At 39.7% G+C, this 17,725-nt stretch overlaps 1 protein-coding gene across 9 annotated transcripts in view; it reads right to left on the bottom strand.

Moving 5' to 3' along the window:
• Positions 1–16,425, bottom strand: part of LOC105919890 (ryanodine receptor 1) — a 69,060-nt gene extending 52,635 nt beyond the window's left edge. For 4 of the 9 annotated variants that reach the window (XM_036143153.1, XM_036143155.1, XM_036143154.1 and 1 more), the window contains exons 1-25: positions 16,226–16,425; positions 12,609–12,728; positions 12,426–12,524; positions 12,281–12,301; positions 11,712–11,786; positions 9,089–9,167; positions 8,886–8,998; positions 8,713–8,812; positions 8,537–8,633; positions 8,335–8,409; positions 8,088–8,244; positions 7,823–7,987; positions 6,855–6,976; positions 6,583–6,769; positions 6,328–6,463; positions 6,123–6,218; positions 5,506–5,624; positions 5,274–5,407; positions 4,920–5,161; positions 2,429–2,621; positions 2,107–2,323; positions 1,787–1,891; positions 1,559–1,662; positions 371–454; positions 42–234 (exon numbers count right to left, since the gene is read on the bottom strand). In XM_036143153.1, the coding sequence (XP_035999046.1) occupies positions 42–234; positions 371–454; positions 1,559–1,662; positions 1,787–1,891; positions 2,107–2,323; positions 2,429–2,621; positions 4,920–5,161; positions 5,274–5,407; positions 5,506–5,624; positions 6,123–6,218; positions 6,328–6,463; positions 6,583–6,769; positions 6,855–6,976; positions 7,823–7,987; positions 8,088–8,244; positions 8,335–8,409; positions 8,537–8,633; positions 8,713–8,812; positions 8,886–8,998; positions 9,089–9,167; positions 11,712–11,786; positions 12,281–12,301; positions 12,426–12,524; positions 12,609–12,728; positions 16,226–16,273 (3,081 nt within the window). In that variant the 5' untranslated portion in view covers positions 16,274–16,425. The remainder of the gene's footprint in view (positions 1–41; positions 235–370; positions 455–1,558; positions 1,663–1,786; positions 1,892–2,106; positions 2,324–2,428; positions 2,622–4,919; positions 5,162–5,273; positions 5,408–5,505; positions 5,625–6,122; positions 6,219–6,327; positions 6,464–6,582; positions 6,770–6,854; positions 6,977–7,822; positions 7,988–8,087; positions 8,245–8,334; positions 8,410–8,536; positions 8,634–8,712; positions 8,813–8,885; positions 8,999–9,088; positions 9,168–11,711; positions 11,787–12,280; positions 12,302–12,425; positions 12,525–12,608; positions 12,729–16,225) is intronic. The other 5 variants (XM_036143157.1, XM_021312179.2, XM_021312178.2 and 2 more) reach the window with 2 other exon arrangements.
• Between the last annotated feature and the right edge of the window lie 1,300 nt (positions 16,426–17,725).

Here is a 17,725-nt window from a genome sequence, read left to right as displayed (position 1 = left end):
CATTCATGCAGCCATTATGTCTTTAAATTTTTATTACTCACAGTCGCATCATTTGTGCACAAAAAAGTTGATACCTGCACAATACTGTATGTCCAGCCCTGTCGAACCCGATCTCTTGCCCACACATTGTGTCCATTTTCTGCCAGTCTCTCTACTAATGTGTTTTGATTTGGAGTCAGCTTGACGTGATTGAGATCCAAGGGAGCTGGCTTGTACCCATTTGTCTGCATGTAACTAACAAACAGCACGTTGTTACATGAGGGCTAAGCGGATCTTTCAAAGAACCACTTTGGCATTTATCCTAAATGGGGAAAAACATTCCAAGGTTGCAAACTCAAATGTTGTCGTATAACAACGTGTTGCAGCTCACGTTTTGGGGAGCTTGATTCTTTTCAGATTTTCCTCTGCTTTTTCATCTCCCATTCCCACATGACAGCCCAGAGCAAGCAGAGTCCTGTTACAGTAAAGGCATTAGACTTTAGTTCATACCCATTATCGATGTCAAACATTCACGCTTTCCTCTTTTATTTATTACCGTTCATTTATGACGAACATTCCTTAATCCTATGGTAAAAAACTTCCAAAAACCAGAAACTGACTGACTGTAAAACATGTGGATCAAAGGATGGGTGGATAGAAGTTTTAGACAAGCAATGTCCAGTGTCCTAGCCTTTTGCTACACAGGCCAAAATCATTACAAAATGTTTTATTTTGTTTCAATTAAACAGCATAACTAATTTTATGTTTTGCCCTCTCAACAAAAAAACAAAACAAACAAGATATGTCTTAGTTGAACAACACAGTCTGACTTTTTTTTTTAGTTTTTTTTTTTGTAGAAAAGAACGCCATAAATCATTGTAAACCCAAAACACAAAAATAGCCTTGCATATTTGCCTTTTAAAATAGTAAATGGCTTGTACTTGTGTAGCGCTTTATCAAGTTTGATGACCCCAGAGCGTTCACACCACAATCTTTAACCCATTCACAAACATGTTCACCCCGTTGACCGACAGTCAACCCAACATCCAACAATTTTTGGGTTGACTGTGACTTTATTTCCTATTCTGAGCAGCAAGCATGGGATATGGGTTGATCTTCCTTTGAAAAGCTTGCTGCATTTAGTCACGTTTAGTGAAAGGGTGCACACAATTCTGCTTGTGAGTTAAAGTTAAGGTCGGCTGATTTTTTTCTGGCCTTAATGACTGGGAAATTGACCGGAAAAAAGATTGATGATTAACAAAATTGGAATACGTTGTGTTTACTGAACCTTTCAAAGACGTTTTAAATTTTTCTGTAAAGATGTTGCCTCTAAAATGAAAGTGAAAACGATCCATTCACATCCATAAATGTGCTTGAGGACCAAATTAGAACCAATCTTAAATTGACGTTGTGGGTTTCGAGAAATCATCACGTTGGGTACAAATATAAGAAATAGATTAGAGAATGAAGTCCGGCAATACAATTTAAATCTAAAGGTAGCTAAAGATCAAAGCTCATGTTGGGAAACCTTGATTAGTAGAACAAAGACTTAAAAGCCCAGGTTTCAGACTTTACGTACTTCAGCGTCTCTCCTGACATTGCTAAATTGTAGTTCTTCTCAGGCTCGGGCAAACTCTGAAAGTCTACCAGGCAGGGATGCATCTTCTTGTTGTCGTCACGAAACTTCAAAAAAAAAATACAAAAAGTTAAACACGAATATTTCTTTAGACGATTTTTGTTTTTGTTTTCCAAGCTATTGTTCATCCACATAAATAAAGTAAAAATGTCCGATCCTGAGAACACCCACTAGTCCAAATGTCCACCCTTGTTCAATGCGAGTAACAGCCCATAGCTCATGGCTGTTTTCTGCAAGTTTCTCACGGATGCGCTCCAAATGAGGAGGAAGTACAATCTGAAAGATAAAAAGGACATCACTGAACTCCATCAAGGGTAAAACCACGGTGACATGAGTTTTGTGCAAAATGCAGTTGTGTTTCAAGCTCAATGCCATAACATGAGATGCATACAAAAAGATGAAATAGACATTTGACTAAAATCAGAATTTGTTGTTTACTCCATATGTGTTGCAAGAGCCACAACTTCCTTGGTATGAAGCAGCATTTTTACCTGAATTGTGTCCACAGGATAGGGAGTGAATGCTGTGTGGGACAGGGACTGGGTCGGACCAAGCAGGTTGCGGACGTCGTTAAAATCATGTTTGTATTCCTTGATGGGCTCAATCCGCAAGCGGTCCCTGGGCAGCACCGCCTCATAGCAGGGGGCGTAGCCAGGAGGGGGAAGAAACTTGAAATCGCCATGACGGCCCCCGAGAAGAAACCGCAGCCTTGAGTGTGGAACAAAAATAATAGACATTTGAAAGCTCATATTGAGCCAGGGGTGAGGAAAGAAGAAGAGACTCTGAGAATTAAAAAGGTTGAAAGTGCCGTACTTAACGCCCGCAGAGAAACTGACGACCGGAAAGAACAGACCGTCGAGGTTGAAGTTCTCAAACATCCCCTGAACAGGGTGCCCGTTGATACGGAAGGAGATGCTCGGCACACTCAGATCCAGGCAGCAGCTGACCACGTCCTCCGCTGCCAGAGTGTGCTGGTTGGGAGACGCAACATGCCGTGGTACGCGCCCTGAAAGTAAATCCAGCATGAAAACTTTGACCGGAGAAACAGAGAGATGTCAGTCTGTGCCTGGAATCAGACGATTTTATGTTTCCCCCACTGAGTTGGTGATCAGAAACCGGAACATACAATATTCTTTCCAGTCAGTGAATGTACCTTACCTAAAGGCAAACAATTAGGTATTCTGAGGACAACATGTTCCCTGTTGAAGAGGTAACTTGGGGGAAGAAGACCCATTAGCTATTAATATGTTTAAAAATGTAATCAAAGGAAATATGCAAATGCACAAAGCTTCTTAAAATAAATTTGTATTTTCTATGGCCAGTGTGTGTCCGCAGGCAGCAGAGACGCAGATGAGCTGTTGTGCTCACACAAACAGTTTTTGCTGCCTCCTTGGAGACCTGGAGTGATAAAGGTTGCCTCTTCTCTCGCTTGAAGCTTGATTATAAAACTTTTGGCTTTGCTTTGGAATTTAGTCTCATGCTAAAACCACCAAAATTAATAGATTAAACTGAAGATTTTTGCACTCTAGTATTATTATTTATGGTTGGGAAATCCAGAGGAGGCTGCACTGCAACATTTTCTGTCAGATAGTCGTACAGGTAAGTATAAATAAAATAAATGCCCAGATGTCATTAATATACACGACTGAAGTTTATTTCCCCAGCTAATGTGCTTAAATACTAATTTTTAGGATTTTAGAGTAATGTTTAAGTGTTGTAACCCCCTTACTACTAAAATTACATTAATTAAATATTGTCCACCAGGAATTATTCTTGCTTTATGTCTGTCGAATAGAAATGGGCACCAGCCCACCTGTGACCCTCCATGGGTAAGTGGGTATAGGCAACGGATGGATGGGACGTAGCATTATTTGCAAAGTGGAGAGAATTAATTTTATTTCTCCGTTTCCCAAAACCATCGTGGCTTTTGTTATCTTGCAGCTATTCAGTATTATTTTGTCAATAACAAACAAAACATGCTAAATCACTTCTGCTTTGGAAGATAGGTAAAAAGAGGGTTAAATGTGACCACAGTTACAAGTCAGGTCAAAGGGGCCATTTTTCAAAAATGTTTTTAAAAGTTTAGACTCATTTTGTGACTCATAGATAAGCGAGAGTAGTTGGGTTAAGAATTTGGACAATATAAAAAATACGATGCAAAAATTACAAATGCTAGACAAAATTCGACATGGTAATTTATGAAAGGCTTCATATGCAGTCACCTTCTATAAATTACAGTATGCGTTCGGATTTGGTTTGTTTATCACATTAAAAGTACCTTTTTTCGTATGACAAGCTATATTGAACATGGTTCTCGTTAAACACACATTTCTGTATCAAACATTGATATATTTTTGAAGTGGTCTGACCTATCTTCTAATTTTAAAAGCCGTGATTTTATTAGCCGTAAGCAGAAAATCATGGTAATTAATAGAGATAAAGGCCTACCAACATCGATTTGAGTGTAATTAATGTGTTCACATGGTGAATTATGTTACTGAAATGAATTTCTATTTTCAATAAGATTCTAAATCATTGAATATGACTAAACTGGATTATTTTGAACGTAGTGTGCAATGTTTGGGTGATTAACTATGCACAAGGATTCATTGATTTTACTTGACTGAAGTTGATTTTGAAACAGTTGTTGCTGAGGATGAACTGTCACAGCGCTGTCTGTGGCAAAATGTTAATGTTTCATGCAGGCCACAACAAATGGGCTGAACCTGTTTTATCCCTTTGGTCTTTGCATCTTTTGGGAATCCCAGAGCTAATTTAATGGTGCACTTTAATGGTGCATAGCATTACTAACTGTAAAACAGAGACTGTTTTACAGTTAGTAATGCTAACAGTGCAAATTGTGCTTATTGCGCTACTCACTGAATAACATACTGAAGAAAGTTTAAGAAAGTCACAGCTTTAAGAGTTTTATATCCTTTGAAACAACAGTATAGTCATGATTACCTGAGAGTGGCATAATTCGGTGTTGCCTCTGGGTTTTACAGCATCTTGGGGGACTTTACTGTAATCATCCTTTTTTTTCCCAGAAGATCATTAGTTATGTTTTTTGTTTTTAATAAGGAAACCATATTTTTGAATGTTGTTTTTTTGTAGTACACAAAGAGAAATGTGTACCAGCAGGAAATAGCTTTATAAAATCCAAGCTCAGGTATCAGCCAAAAAACTTTAATCACTTTCCTATTTCTATAATGAACACAACATAACGATTGTTTGATTTGGGGTTTTTTTTGTCGTCAAATTCTTGTTAAGGATGTCTGCTCAAATCATACCACGCTTACTTTACCTGACCAAAGTTGGAGCCCGTCAAAGCCGTAGGAGTAGAGGTCATCGCCGACCCCGTTACCCCCCCAGCCTTCCCCGCCACCGGGGTAAGGACTGTAGCCCTCCGTCAGAGCCCAACCCACGCGTAGGTGATACGGCTGGGCGGTGATGAACGGCTCCACGTGATCCACCATCACCTCAAAGTACCACTTCTTATACTGAGTGGATCCTTCACAAGTTCCGAGGAAAATGTTGGGTCTCATGCTAAACCATTAGAAAAGAGAAACTTCATTCAGTTGAACTGGCTAAATTAAAGAAAAAAAAAAAACTCTGCAAAGAGAGAGAAAAGAGTGTGCGCTCATATAAACCGACCCACCTGGTTACATAGTTGATAATGCTGGTTTGAAGAAGAAGGTCACGACCTGGAAGTAGGTTCTCCGTGATCAGATTCTGATTAGATCTCACAGCCACGCCGTTGCATACACACAGAGAGCACAGCACATCCAGAACCTAGAGGGAAACGGTTGATAAAGATCCGTCAGTAATACCATCAGCTAATGCACTGCTCTTAGAAGCAGTCTAGAAAAAAGGACTTGAATTTCACGGACCTTGTGGTTGCGCCCGTGCTTGTCCAGAAGAGAGATGATTGATTTAATGTGATTCTCCTGGATAATATTCAGCACTTCTGGACTCTCAATCAGAACACAGTACAACACCTCCAGAATGCCTATCACGCAAATAAAGACACACACAGTAGTACCGGCAGTGTTGAGCTGTCGAGGCCTTCAAGGTATTCAGAGAAGGCCCCAAGCTGTCCGAGAAATCCAGAAATTATAAGTAAATAAAAACTTTGATTTTCATTCGGGTTTCAGGTAGAAAAGGCCAAGCATTGGTTTTGCATTGTGCTACACTGGAAATGATGGTAAAGCAACATAGTTTCCTCCAAAGCAACGTTGTTGAGTAGGATTTTTTTATTTAAACTTCATTAGAGTAAATGGGTCTTGGATGACGCAGAAGATTTCACATGAGGATAAAAAGAAATCATTGCTATCACCAAACCTTAAATAATGTAACTTTTTCCCCCACTTTAAAATAGATACAGTATTTCAGGCAATATTTTTGTATGTATACCACCCAAATTGATGCCACTAACATGGATACAACAATTTTTTTTTTTTTTTGGAAAGAATGAACACAAACGACCAAACCGTTCTGCCACTGATACCTGAGGATGCCTCCAAACGATCCAGCTTACTGACCAGCCAGTCCAGGTTGTCACAGAACAGAGCACAGTTGGCCCGGTTTCCCCGGATCAAAGAAGCTTCAAGGAAGAGGAGAAGCAGGAAGTACAAGTAATGTGGCATCTTTGGGGGTGGGGGAGGGGGGGGGAAACGGATGTGTTGCACAGTAACAAAAGTTGCTGGACTTACCTAAGAGTTCATACAGTAAGTTGACGATCTCCTTCCATGACTCGGCAGCTTCCTCGCCAGCATACTCTGAGAAGTGGGCTGCAGTGTTGTACACATTGAGCCGATCGATGCAGTCCAGCACGAGGTTAATCATTCCCTGTTACAAAAGAAGAAATCTTACAGGTGGAGTTGGAAAAAAAAACATTTCTATTAAAGTGACATTAAATATTGAGCCCATTCCTAGTAATTACGTAAATCCTCATTAGGCTGACCAACCTCCTCCTGGAAAAGGTTCTGTCTGTTCTTCAGGGAGCGAAGCTTGAACTGCTTGTCCTCGTGCTCCAGTTCCTCCTCAGGCGGTCGGAAATAAAAGATGAGATCCTGCAGTGAGAGCACCACCGCGTCCATTGGCAGGGATGGCGGGTTAGCAGATTTGTTTTTGCCGCTCAACGCATCCAAACCCCTGGAGCCGCGAAAAGAGCATCCAGGAAACAGGTTCAAAAGAAACATTTTCACAGAGGGAGACAAAGAAGTAATAGTAGAGTTACTTGATGAACTGGTTGAAGAGGCCTGCCGTGCTGTAAATCATTCTGGCAGCTTGAGACTCTTCGGTCTGGGATCGAGCCACCGTAAGTGCGTCATCCATGTGACCTTCTTTATGGAGTATGGCCTAGGAACCAAAATCATAGACACTTAAAACCAACGTTTACACACTGTCTTTCCAGAAACTTTGCCGAACTAAAGATTAAGTTTTTCCCCCAGTCTTCTTTAGAAGTAGAGCTCAAGCTCAGACAAATATGATGGAGAGTATCTGTTGAGATTGATTTATTGCAGATTCTTAATTGAAATTTTAGCTGGAATTTCACAATGTCATTCTAACGTATGAATATTCTTTGATCTCAACTATTTGATTGGATCTTTGGTTATATATTCCAGGTTATTGTCCCGCAGGAATGTAAACTTCCATCCAGTCTTTCTGCAGCAACTATCAACTCCACCTATCTTTTATTTAAACTTAATTAGAGTAAACATGTACATATATACACACACACACACACACATATATATATATATATATATATATATATATATATATATATATATATATATATATATATATATATATATACACAAACTTCTGAAGCTGTCACAGAGCAGCTGTATTTAAACTGAGATTAAATTTGCACATTCCCTAAGTATGTATCTTTTATAAAAAATATTCTACTATGGATTTTATTAAAGGGGTATCAGAGTGAAAAAGGCTGTATTCAAATGCACACCACACCTTTTTCACTTGCAAGGGTTTATAAAAATCTGTTTGCAATTTTCCCTTACGTCATCTATATTTGCTATCTCATGTTTCACTTATTATATTCATCTGACACATGTTGTGGAATTAACATGGCAAAACATGGAAGAGGATTGAAGAGTAGGAATAGTTTTGCGATGCAGCTTATATAAAACAAAAACACTGTTAGAAGCTGCTACAATTAGCTGTAATACTGACATACTGTACCTTTCTTTTGAGAGGTCCTAGACGAGCAGATTTGGCATCCACAGCAGCATAGGTAAGCCAAAGGCCAGAGGATACATGCTGCACAAAGCACATAGACTCCCCATACTTAATCTCCGGTATGCCCATGCCTTCCACATCCCGCTTCTGGGTCACTTCAATTTTTTCCTTTAATAGGAGAAAAAGTTTGATTTTCTTAACATCTTCACTTCTCATTTGGAAAAGCTAAAATAAAAGTATGCCACAGCTGAGTCTTTATAACAAAAACCTTAGAAATTCTGAAGCAGAAAGCGGACATCTTGGAGTTGGCTTTCTCTGGGTCCACCAACAGAAGTCCCTTCTCCTCATCGAGGAACAAGTATCGGCCTGTCGTTATGTGTCGTATCCGGAAAGACTGTCCCCACTTGATATGGCCTCCGCTCCACCTGTTAAAAAGCAAAAAGGCATAAACAAAAACACAGTCTTTCTAGGCAGTGTCAGTCATTTAGAACCGAGGAAGAAGGCAAGACACTCACGTGATTCGCAGTGGCTCGAGTCTCCATAAGGATCGAGCATGACTGCACACGGCACCGCCTTCATAATGGGCAACTCTGGGATACCGAGAATAATGTTCAGATGCATTCGGAAATTTTCAGATAGCAAGCTGACATGGACGGTAAAAATTTATAGCAATGCAGAGGGGGAAAAAAAGATCTGTCAAGGCAATGCGGCAGGCACCTGCGCTGGTCGTCCCCCTGCTCTGCACCTGGGATGGCCAAACACTCGTCCATATGTCCATGAAAGAGTCTGAGCACATACCCTCCAATCAAGAAACCTGGAAGGCAACACGTTTTTTTTTATGACACAATGTCAATCTTTATGGACAAAGTGAGTTTGGGGGGGGAACTACAGACCTTCAGCAAGCTCACAGCCAGACATAACAGGGGTCATGGTCCAGAGTGTTTGCATGAAGGACGCATCCACCATTAGGTCGCCACTTGCGTAGGAAAGGTGCTGATCAGAGTATCAAATTAGTAAGACTGATTAACAAACAAGAATTGTGTAATATCAATAGAATGATGGTTACCAGGTATCTCTCTGAAGAGACGCTGACAAGAATGAGGTCATCTCCCACCCTGACCTTTTCACCCTCAGATCTCTGCTTGGAGGCTGGGTGTATGGTCCACCAGCAGGCCTCGCCTAAAACCGATGAATGAAATAAAATCTGTACGTTTCTTAAATTCACATATGTTGCCGTGGTTTATATGGAGTAGTAACATCTAAAGCCACCTGTGGATTCTTCCTGCAAGCCCACGTCGAAAGCCAACTTATCCGTCAATGACCGAGAAGTAGTCAGGCAGCTCAAGTACTGTGGTGTGAAAACACAGACAACATATTAGGTTTGTGGAATATCATGGACTTTAAAGCCTTTAGAAAATAATACAATGGTCATCTGAAGCTTGTTAGAGGGGTTAAAGTGATCTTCTGCACAGAGATGTTGTACAGAGGTGGTCAAATATAGTCCTCATAGAGGCAGTGCTCTGCATGTTTTAGAAGTGTTGGCCCTACAAACCTGAAGCCACTAGATCAAAAGAGGAGTGTGTGAGCAGGGAAACATCTTACACAGTCAGGTCCTAAAGGACTGAAGTGGTCCACCCCTTGACGATAGGTTTAGGCTGCTAGAGGACTTTCTGATAATTTTTCTAACTCTGCTATTGTCCATTGCTACTTTCTGTTTAAACATCATCACCTATTACAAAAATATATATATATGTCCTCTAGACGGGTTCGTCATTGTTAAAACAATTCGTCTCTTCTCCAGCAGACTTCTTCAGTCTGTAGAGTTGTAGGTAAACTCAGTCTTATAATAAACGCTACCTTTGCACGGTGGATCAACAAGTTCAAGTGTGACAATCAAAACTGGTTGTCAACATGCTAAAGAGGACCATCAGGCTACCAACCAATCGTTAGTGCTGTGATGGAACAGCAACGTTTTGATTGTCACACTTAAACTTGTTGATCCACTATGTAAGGGTACTGCTTATAAGGCTGAGTTTATCTACATCTCTACACTGAAAAAAGTGAAAAGACTGTGTCATTCCTTCAAAGTGCATTTTTAAACTGGTTGAATGAAAAAATCGTTGTTTTCGTTTTGAATTAGATTTTTTCAATTTGCTTCAAACCCTCCCCTTGGATAAAATTAAATAAAACAACTCTAAATAAATAGTATTTTCACTTCCAATTTGAGGTTTTCTTGTCACGTCACATCAAACCACATTTTCAGATTTTTTAGACTGTAGAAGTCTCCTGGAGAAGAGATGAAATGCTTCAACAAAGAAGAACTTGTCCAGAGGACCTATCCATTTTTTTTGTACCTGGATTATTGAGATGCATTAAGACATCATTGCAAGTTATTGATTTTATTAACTTTGTCTTCTCTCCATTTTTCTTTTTGAGATAATCTTATTTTTACCATAGGAAGTACATCTCCCTCAGTTCTTCTGTGTTTAGTCGTGTCCCTCGCAAAAAACTCAACGACATCCGGCTAAGAATCACTGCATGCAAGATGAACAGCTGTGTTGCTACCTTTATGGATACATGGTAGATGGCAACATACCCGATGCTGCGCTGCAGCTAGCAGACCGCTCTTTGTTTAGATCGGGCCGGATTGCAGCCACAGAGAGATGCAGAGGTGGAGGGCTATCCATATATACATATCCATATACCTATCATATCCATAGGCTATCCATATATATCTATATACATCCAAAACACCTGACGCACAGCTGCAAAGGCTGTCAGAACCTAGCCTCAGAGGAGCTATACAGCCCTACTACCAGTCAAATGAACAGTAACCCAGAATCAGCTGTAATTGGTTGCTGGAGACTTTAATCATGTTAAATTCCTTGACCAGAGACAAAAATATATTAAAGCAAGTATACTGCAACATCAACCGGAGCATAAAAGGCTGCTGCAGCTCCTCTCTTTAGATCATCAGACCACATCTCTGTGGACCTGATCCATGTCTACAAGCCACTGATCTGCAGAACCAGACCTGTGATCAAAACCATTCAGGTTTGGAGTGAGGAGGCCAGCTCAGCTCTACAAGATTGTTTGAAAACACAGACTGGGATGTATTTAAAGAGGGCACATCTTCCCCAGCCAGAGGAGCACCATCAGCCTCTCGTCCTCCAGCTGCACCAAGTGACTTCTTCCTCGAACACCAACAAGGCCGCATGTCCAGACATGGTGCCAGGTCGGTTGCTTTAATCATGTGCTAACCAACTAGCTGGGGTCTTTCTGGACATCTTTACCTTCTCCCAGCAGTTCTCCACAATCCCTGCCTGCCTGAAGCCCTCAGTCATCGTGCATGTTCCCAAAAAACCAACCATCACCTGCCTCAACAATTATCTTCCTGTCACTCTGACCCCTGTCATCATGAAGTTCTCAAGAGGATCCTCCTGCAACACATCAAGGACACCAACCCTGCTGGCCTGGAAAAGCTTGCAGATTGCCTGCAGGGAGAATCGCTCCACGGAGGACGCCGTTCACTTCACTCAGCTCTGACTCATCTGCAGCATCCAAACACCTATGCTAGGATGCTCTTTATGGACTTCAGCTCAGCCTTCAACACTGTGGTAATACAGTGTTGAACGGGGCACACAGGGGGCGGTGGTGGAGTGTGTAACCAGCTCCGCCCACTGGGCATTCAGATCTCCTCTGACCTCTCCTGGTCCGTAAACACCTCCCACCTGGAGAAGAAGGCCCAACAACGGCTCTTCTTCCTCAGAAAACTGAAACTGACTGGACTTTACTCTAAGCTGCTAAAAACTTTTGAATTGCTACAACAGAAAGCGTCTTATGTTTAGGTCTGTTGCTCATTGATGGAGCCATTGAGTGTTAATGTGCTCACCATGTTGGAGTGAGTGTGCTTCAGGAGGATGGCGTGTCCATACAGGAGGGTTCGACTTCCACCACCTTGCGATGACTGGAGGGGGAAAAAAGCAAAGACAAAGTGATTTAAGTCTTTAATTATAAAACGAGGTTGATCAGTTTGTCGCACAGTAATGTAGAGATTGTGTGCACGAAATAATAGGGGAGATAAAAAAACAACAGCCGTGTATTTATAACTGTATTGTCATGCAGTGTTTGTGAATAAAAAAGGAAACACACTAAACTCAGTGAAACCAAAGCTAATTAGCAATACAAAAAACGGAAACAGAGCGTGCAATATAAATGATTGTTTCCTATTATACTGTGATTGTTTATTCATGCTTTTGCTTACTATACCTGACTATTGAATACCAGATTTAATAAATGAAGGTGGGAGAGTGTTTTTGATGATTTTGTTCACAGAACAACTGTGTTCTCCTAAACATGTATCAATTAATCCATACTTTGAATAAAGTTCCTCTATAACACCACAACACATGCTGTTAAAACTATAGCTATGGCCCTGTGAGAACTGAGGGCAACACTTACCCATTTGTCCAAATCGACCGCCTCCAGTTGTCAGATTTAAAATGTATTGGATAAAAAGGAAGTAGTACATTTTACTCGTTAAGTGACACATGTACGCCAATAATGAGGGAATTGCATTTTAGAACCTCCTTTAACGGTGCCCTACCTCATCCACGGGGGAGTTAGACAGCATCTCTTGCAATGCTCGCACGGACAAAGACTGCTCCAAAATGAAACAGCAAATTGCCAGGTCTGGCGGGACATTCTGAAACAAAACATGACCAGTGAACCCTGACGGGCAGAAGAAATGGCAAATCCAGAAGCAACAAATCGTGTGTTCTTTCTATACCTGAGCATTTGACGTGGTCTCCAGAAAACACAGCCTGTTCCCGAATCCTTCACATGACAGACACAATTTGATCTGCTCCTTGAGAATGGATGCGGTACACTGCAGCACCACTTGATCATCCTAGAAAGAGAAAGAGCAAGAGATTAACAATAAATTTTTGCTTAAAACTCGCCAGGTGTACATTTACCAGGCAATAAAGCCCGAAGGGATGCTTGTTCTCTTTGATAAATCCTCTGTATCATCTCTGTTAAGCTTTATTTACTAAAATGTATACACCACCTTCAAACAGACCACATATCTTTTTTCATTGGAGTCATTCTAGCGTGCAGCTTCATCTCCAAAACTTAGCTTTGTCTTCATTGTAGTTTATGCAACTCTCAGAATGTGACATTTTAATCATTACTTGTTACACAGACCTACGTCTGTATGGATCAGATGATGGTCCGCTATTGTTATCATTCAAAGAGTTTAGACTATAGGCTAATCCCAGCTGATGGTCAAAGTCGCAAAGACATTCTTTTCTAGCTGAGAAATGTATAGATTGAATCATTCTATAATTTTTTAGCTTTAAACAATAAGCGATTATGTCACACTTTTGAAATGACTGTCTTGTAGTGGGAATCCAGTGTTAATCTATTGCCTGGGAAATCTGGGAGAGAACTTCAAACCATTTATATTTTTCCCTTAGATGAGACATTTATCAGATTAAGTGGAAATCTCTTTACACAACGTGTAAAATAAAATTCTGGTGACATCTGGCTTACCACTGGAGCCTAATCAGCTGAATGAAAGGTCCCATTGGACTCTTATCTTTTTTGGAAGTAGATTGTTGTTTTTTGTTCTTAATTGTTTAGTAAATGTGTATGAAGCATAAGAAAGTATCTGGTGCACATGAGAAAATTAAAAAAAAATGATTTACATTCAATGTCTCTTTACGGGGCTCTGCAAAAATATGTCTAAACATTCTGTGTATTACTGTGATTAACAACACATTTGAAAATAAATCATGGCCTAAAGAAATATAAAGAAAACATTTGAAATGTTTGATTGGAGTTTTTTTCTTTTACAGAGAAGGTCAATTATATTGATTGATTGATTGATTGATTGATTGATTGATTGATTGATTGATTGATTGATTGATTGATTGATTGATTGGTTGATTGATTGATTGATTGATTGATTGATTGATTGATTGATTGATTGATTGATTATACAATTGTGCAGTTTTACATAGCTTTTGATGCAAAAATATCTATAGTGACAATAAAAACAGAAAAGGTGTTACAAATCCCAAACAGTTTTTAAAAAATCTCACGCTAGAAAATTCCAGTTTTTAGTTTGAAGTATGTTATATTGTAAAACAACAGTTGTTTAACTGCAGTTCCGGTTTCTTAACAACATGTGAAATGGCCATTTAATAAGCAGTGAATAGGAATATATTGAATACCGACTTTAGCTTCATTTGGCAGTAGAGTTATAGTTTCTTACAGAGCTAACATTGTGTAAAACAAAGAAAACACAGCACCCGCAAGCAATTATTGTATTGCTGTCAAATAACTTTCATTTTTTTTACTGCTTGTGCAGTCCCTTGACACAATGGTGCCCCGTAGAAAGAGATCCACAAGCCTTATTACTGTCATTGAGTAAAATTTTGAAATCTGTGTTTTAGCTGTTGGGTTACTAAAAACATGTTCAGTGGCATGCTGAAATTAAACATGCTTGTATAACATGTTATGTATGTCCTAAAGTATTTTTTTTTCTCTTTAGATGGGATTTTATCTTGAGCAGGATTCAATCTACTAATTTATCAAAAGGTTTTCAGTTTAATTATGAAAATAACTAGAGAAAAGTCAAGTAACTCTCAGAATTGATTTGAGTACTTTATTATTACCCAAACAATTTAGCTCCATTTTTTTATAGAGGTGCCATCATTCCTACGAAGCCTGTCCCGCTCCTCATGGCAACAGTCACAGCCTCAGTGACAGCTGCGCCATTATTCCTGGCATCAGTCAGTGAAAAACATTAGCTTGACTTATCTTTCTGATTTCAGCTGACTGGATTTACCGTGTTTTGAACGACTGATAGAACTGTTTTATGTTACAATCTGGGCAGACGCAGCAATAAATCAAGCGGCACCGTCCCCACATAGACTGAAGCAAGCAGGTGCTGAATTGGGCGAAGCTTTGGACCTGCTAATCCTCACACAGTAAATATAGAAGCCTGCTGAGTTCAGGTCTAAACAGCAACCGAGTGACAGTAACTTAATGACACATTGCTCACATATCTCGTCCAGGGCTGCGTTTCACACCAAGGGACAATGTCCAAAGACAATTCTCAACTCCGTCATATCAATGCATTCATACGTTGACTTGTTTCTGAACACGACCCCTGTAACCCTTTGCCCGTTTCAACCGACATGCGACCACTTTCAACCCCGTCCCCGAAATCTAGTCCACGGATAATCTGTGTCCGGTTCAGGCTGTAAAAAGAAAGGGGAGGGAAGAAAAAAAAACGTGACCGACACAATGTTGGACTATAAACACTGACCCTCCAAATAAAGCGTGTGACATTACCGCAGGTCCGCTTGCCAACCCACAATGTCCTTCAACAGGCGGTGGCATGGAGATCAAAACGGGAAATATGATACACCGACAGTGCGTATTGCAGCAAAAATAAACTAAATGTCTCAAATGCACACATGTAATACACTAAGGGGGGAACAGGAAACACTGATAAGACATAAATAAAGACTAAAACGTTATTATTTAAAAGGGATTTGATGAAAAATTTACTTTTCTCTTTTGGCTCCAGAATCAGCCTCCATTTTTTTTAAAACAGTATAACAGACTGGTAAAAAGCAAGTAAACCATTCCACAAGGCATAATATGACAACGGTCAATAAAGTAATGACTAAAACACTTCCCTGTAAACATAGTTCATTATTTTATTTTGCAAAGTAGAGGCCCAGTTTTTACAGCATAAATTTATCCAAACAGCTTAAGCTGCCTTGATTGTTAAGAGAACAGGAAGAATCCACATTGCTGTATAACTATTGATTATAGCACGCCTGAGTCTAGTTATTAATATTCATTTTGTCAACAGGTTTGCAATTCAGAATAGCGCATGGTTAAATATTTACCAACATACTTGGTATAATTTGCAACTGAGTCTTACAAACTTTGCCTAAGCCTAGAAGATTTGAAAGAAAAATTCATGGAAGCGCTTCTTGATATCTCTCCTCCTAATGGAGTATGAAAGTGAACTTTAACACACTCATCAAGATAATGTGCTTTACCGCATTAATTTTTTAACTACATTGAAAAGGTCAAACTAAAAATAAACCTGTTTTCAAACATTCCTACTTGACACTTTCTATTGTTTTATGAGGTCTGTAAAAAAAATGTAGCACGTGACAAAACTAATACATCAAGTGCCTGGTGGGGTATAAATAGAGAACAAAGCGGACAATACCATGCACCTGTCTTTGTCTGTCTCTGCTCAGTAAAAGCAATGGAGAAGGAACGCAAATGCTTTAAATGTTTGACTTTTCAATCTTTAAAAGAGCTTTTACTCTACACTGCGGATTCAGATCTTTTTTGGAAGAAAACATCACTCACTGTCCGCAAGAACTGGATCTCTTCCTCTCCATCAGCACCTTCTGCCATCCTCCCAAAATGTTAGGGCACAAACCTTGAGAGAAATGGGAATCAGTTACATTCACAGTCCTGTGGCTCCAGAGTGGCGTTGGGTTCCAAACATAAGGCAGGTTTCTGAAGGACAGAAAATGAATGTGACCACCCGCCACTGCCTCACCCAAGCTGACTTATGAGGCTCGGGAATTGACTGTTCATTATTCACAGCTGTTCTGAAACCGCATCATGAAGAGGTGGAGCAAAATGACAGATGCACATGGTTTATTTGAAATTCACAAGATGACTAATACAAACTAATTAATTTGAAGTGATGTAATCCTATAGCCTACTTATTTTTATAGTAACGTAAAACCTTTTGATAAATGGGGACTTCATACTATGCACAATTTGTTTATTTAATTGGCTCTCATAGTTACCACTTGGCCAAATCAGACACCTACCAGAACGCACATACAGTACCAAGCAAAACTCATTAAACTAGTTCATATTTCCTCACATTACAGCCATAAACTTTATTCTTAGGTTTTTGGGGGATTTTGTCATAGACCAGTCACCAGCACATAAAGTACACAATTGTAGTGGAATAATAATAATAAAAATAATAATAAAAATAAAATAAAAATTATTATGATAATAATCATCTTTTTATAGCTAAATAGTTGAAAAGTTGGTGCAAATTTGTATTTAGGCCACTTTATCCTGATACTCCTAAATTAAAACTCTGTCTGCAAACCTGCCAAAACATGGCTATGCATCTAAACTACCAGGTCTGGTAAGGAGAGCAACAATCAGAGAAGTAGCCAAGGCCACAGGTAAACTCTGAACGAACTGCAAAAATCCACAGCTCAGTCATCCTGTTGACAGGGCAAATATCAGTCAGGAATGCCACAATCTGGCCAGTGTAGCGTAATACAGAAAATAGCTGTTGTTAATAGAAAGCAAGAAGCCACCTCTAAAGTTCTCATTTGTATCTATGCAGATAAAAATAAGTTCAGAACTGACCTTTAAGATCGGACTGCAAAATGGTATATGTTACAGAAAACACATTTCCATCATTAAACACGGTGATGGCAGCATTATGCTGGGGGGAATGTGTTCCTTCAGCAGTACTGGACAGTACTGGCAAATGACCAGACTGGGAAAGAGCTACCCCTTCTAGTAAGAGACCAACCTTAAACATATAGCAAAAAAAAAATTAGTTGTTGGGTGTGTCGTAACAAGCTTCAGGGGGTATGAATAGGCTACTTTAAAAATGCATCGCACTCCCAGCAAGCAAGTAATCATTCAGAAGACGTTCAGTGAACGTCCTCTGAAAGTCGAATATTGAAAACATCTGAATGTTAGTTCCTCACAGGGAAAAAAATGTTTTTGCTGTATCTTTATAAAAAAAATGTTTTTAATCTGATACCCCTTTTGGGCTGTCCATAAATATTTTTAACCATAAACAGCTCTTTATGGACGTAT

Source organism: Fundulus heteroclitus, chromosome 11 (assembly GCF_011125445.2).
Source record: "Fundulus heteroclitus isolate FHET01 chromosome 11, MU-UCD_Fhet_4.1, whole genome shotgun sequence".
Taxonomy (NCBI): domain Eukaryota; kingdom Metazoa; phylum Chordata; class Actinopteri; order Cyprinodontiformes; family Fundulidae; genus Fundulus; species Fundulus heteroclitus.
The sequence above is the reverse complement of the archived record's forward strand: the minus strand, read 5'-3'. Positions and strand labels throughout refer to the sequence as shown.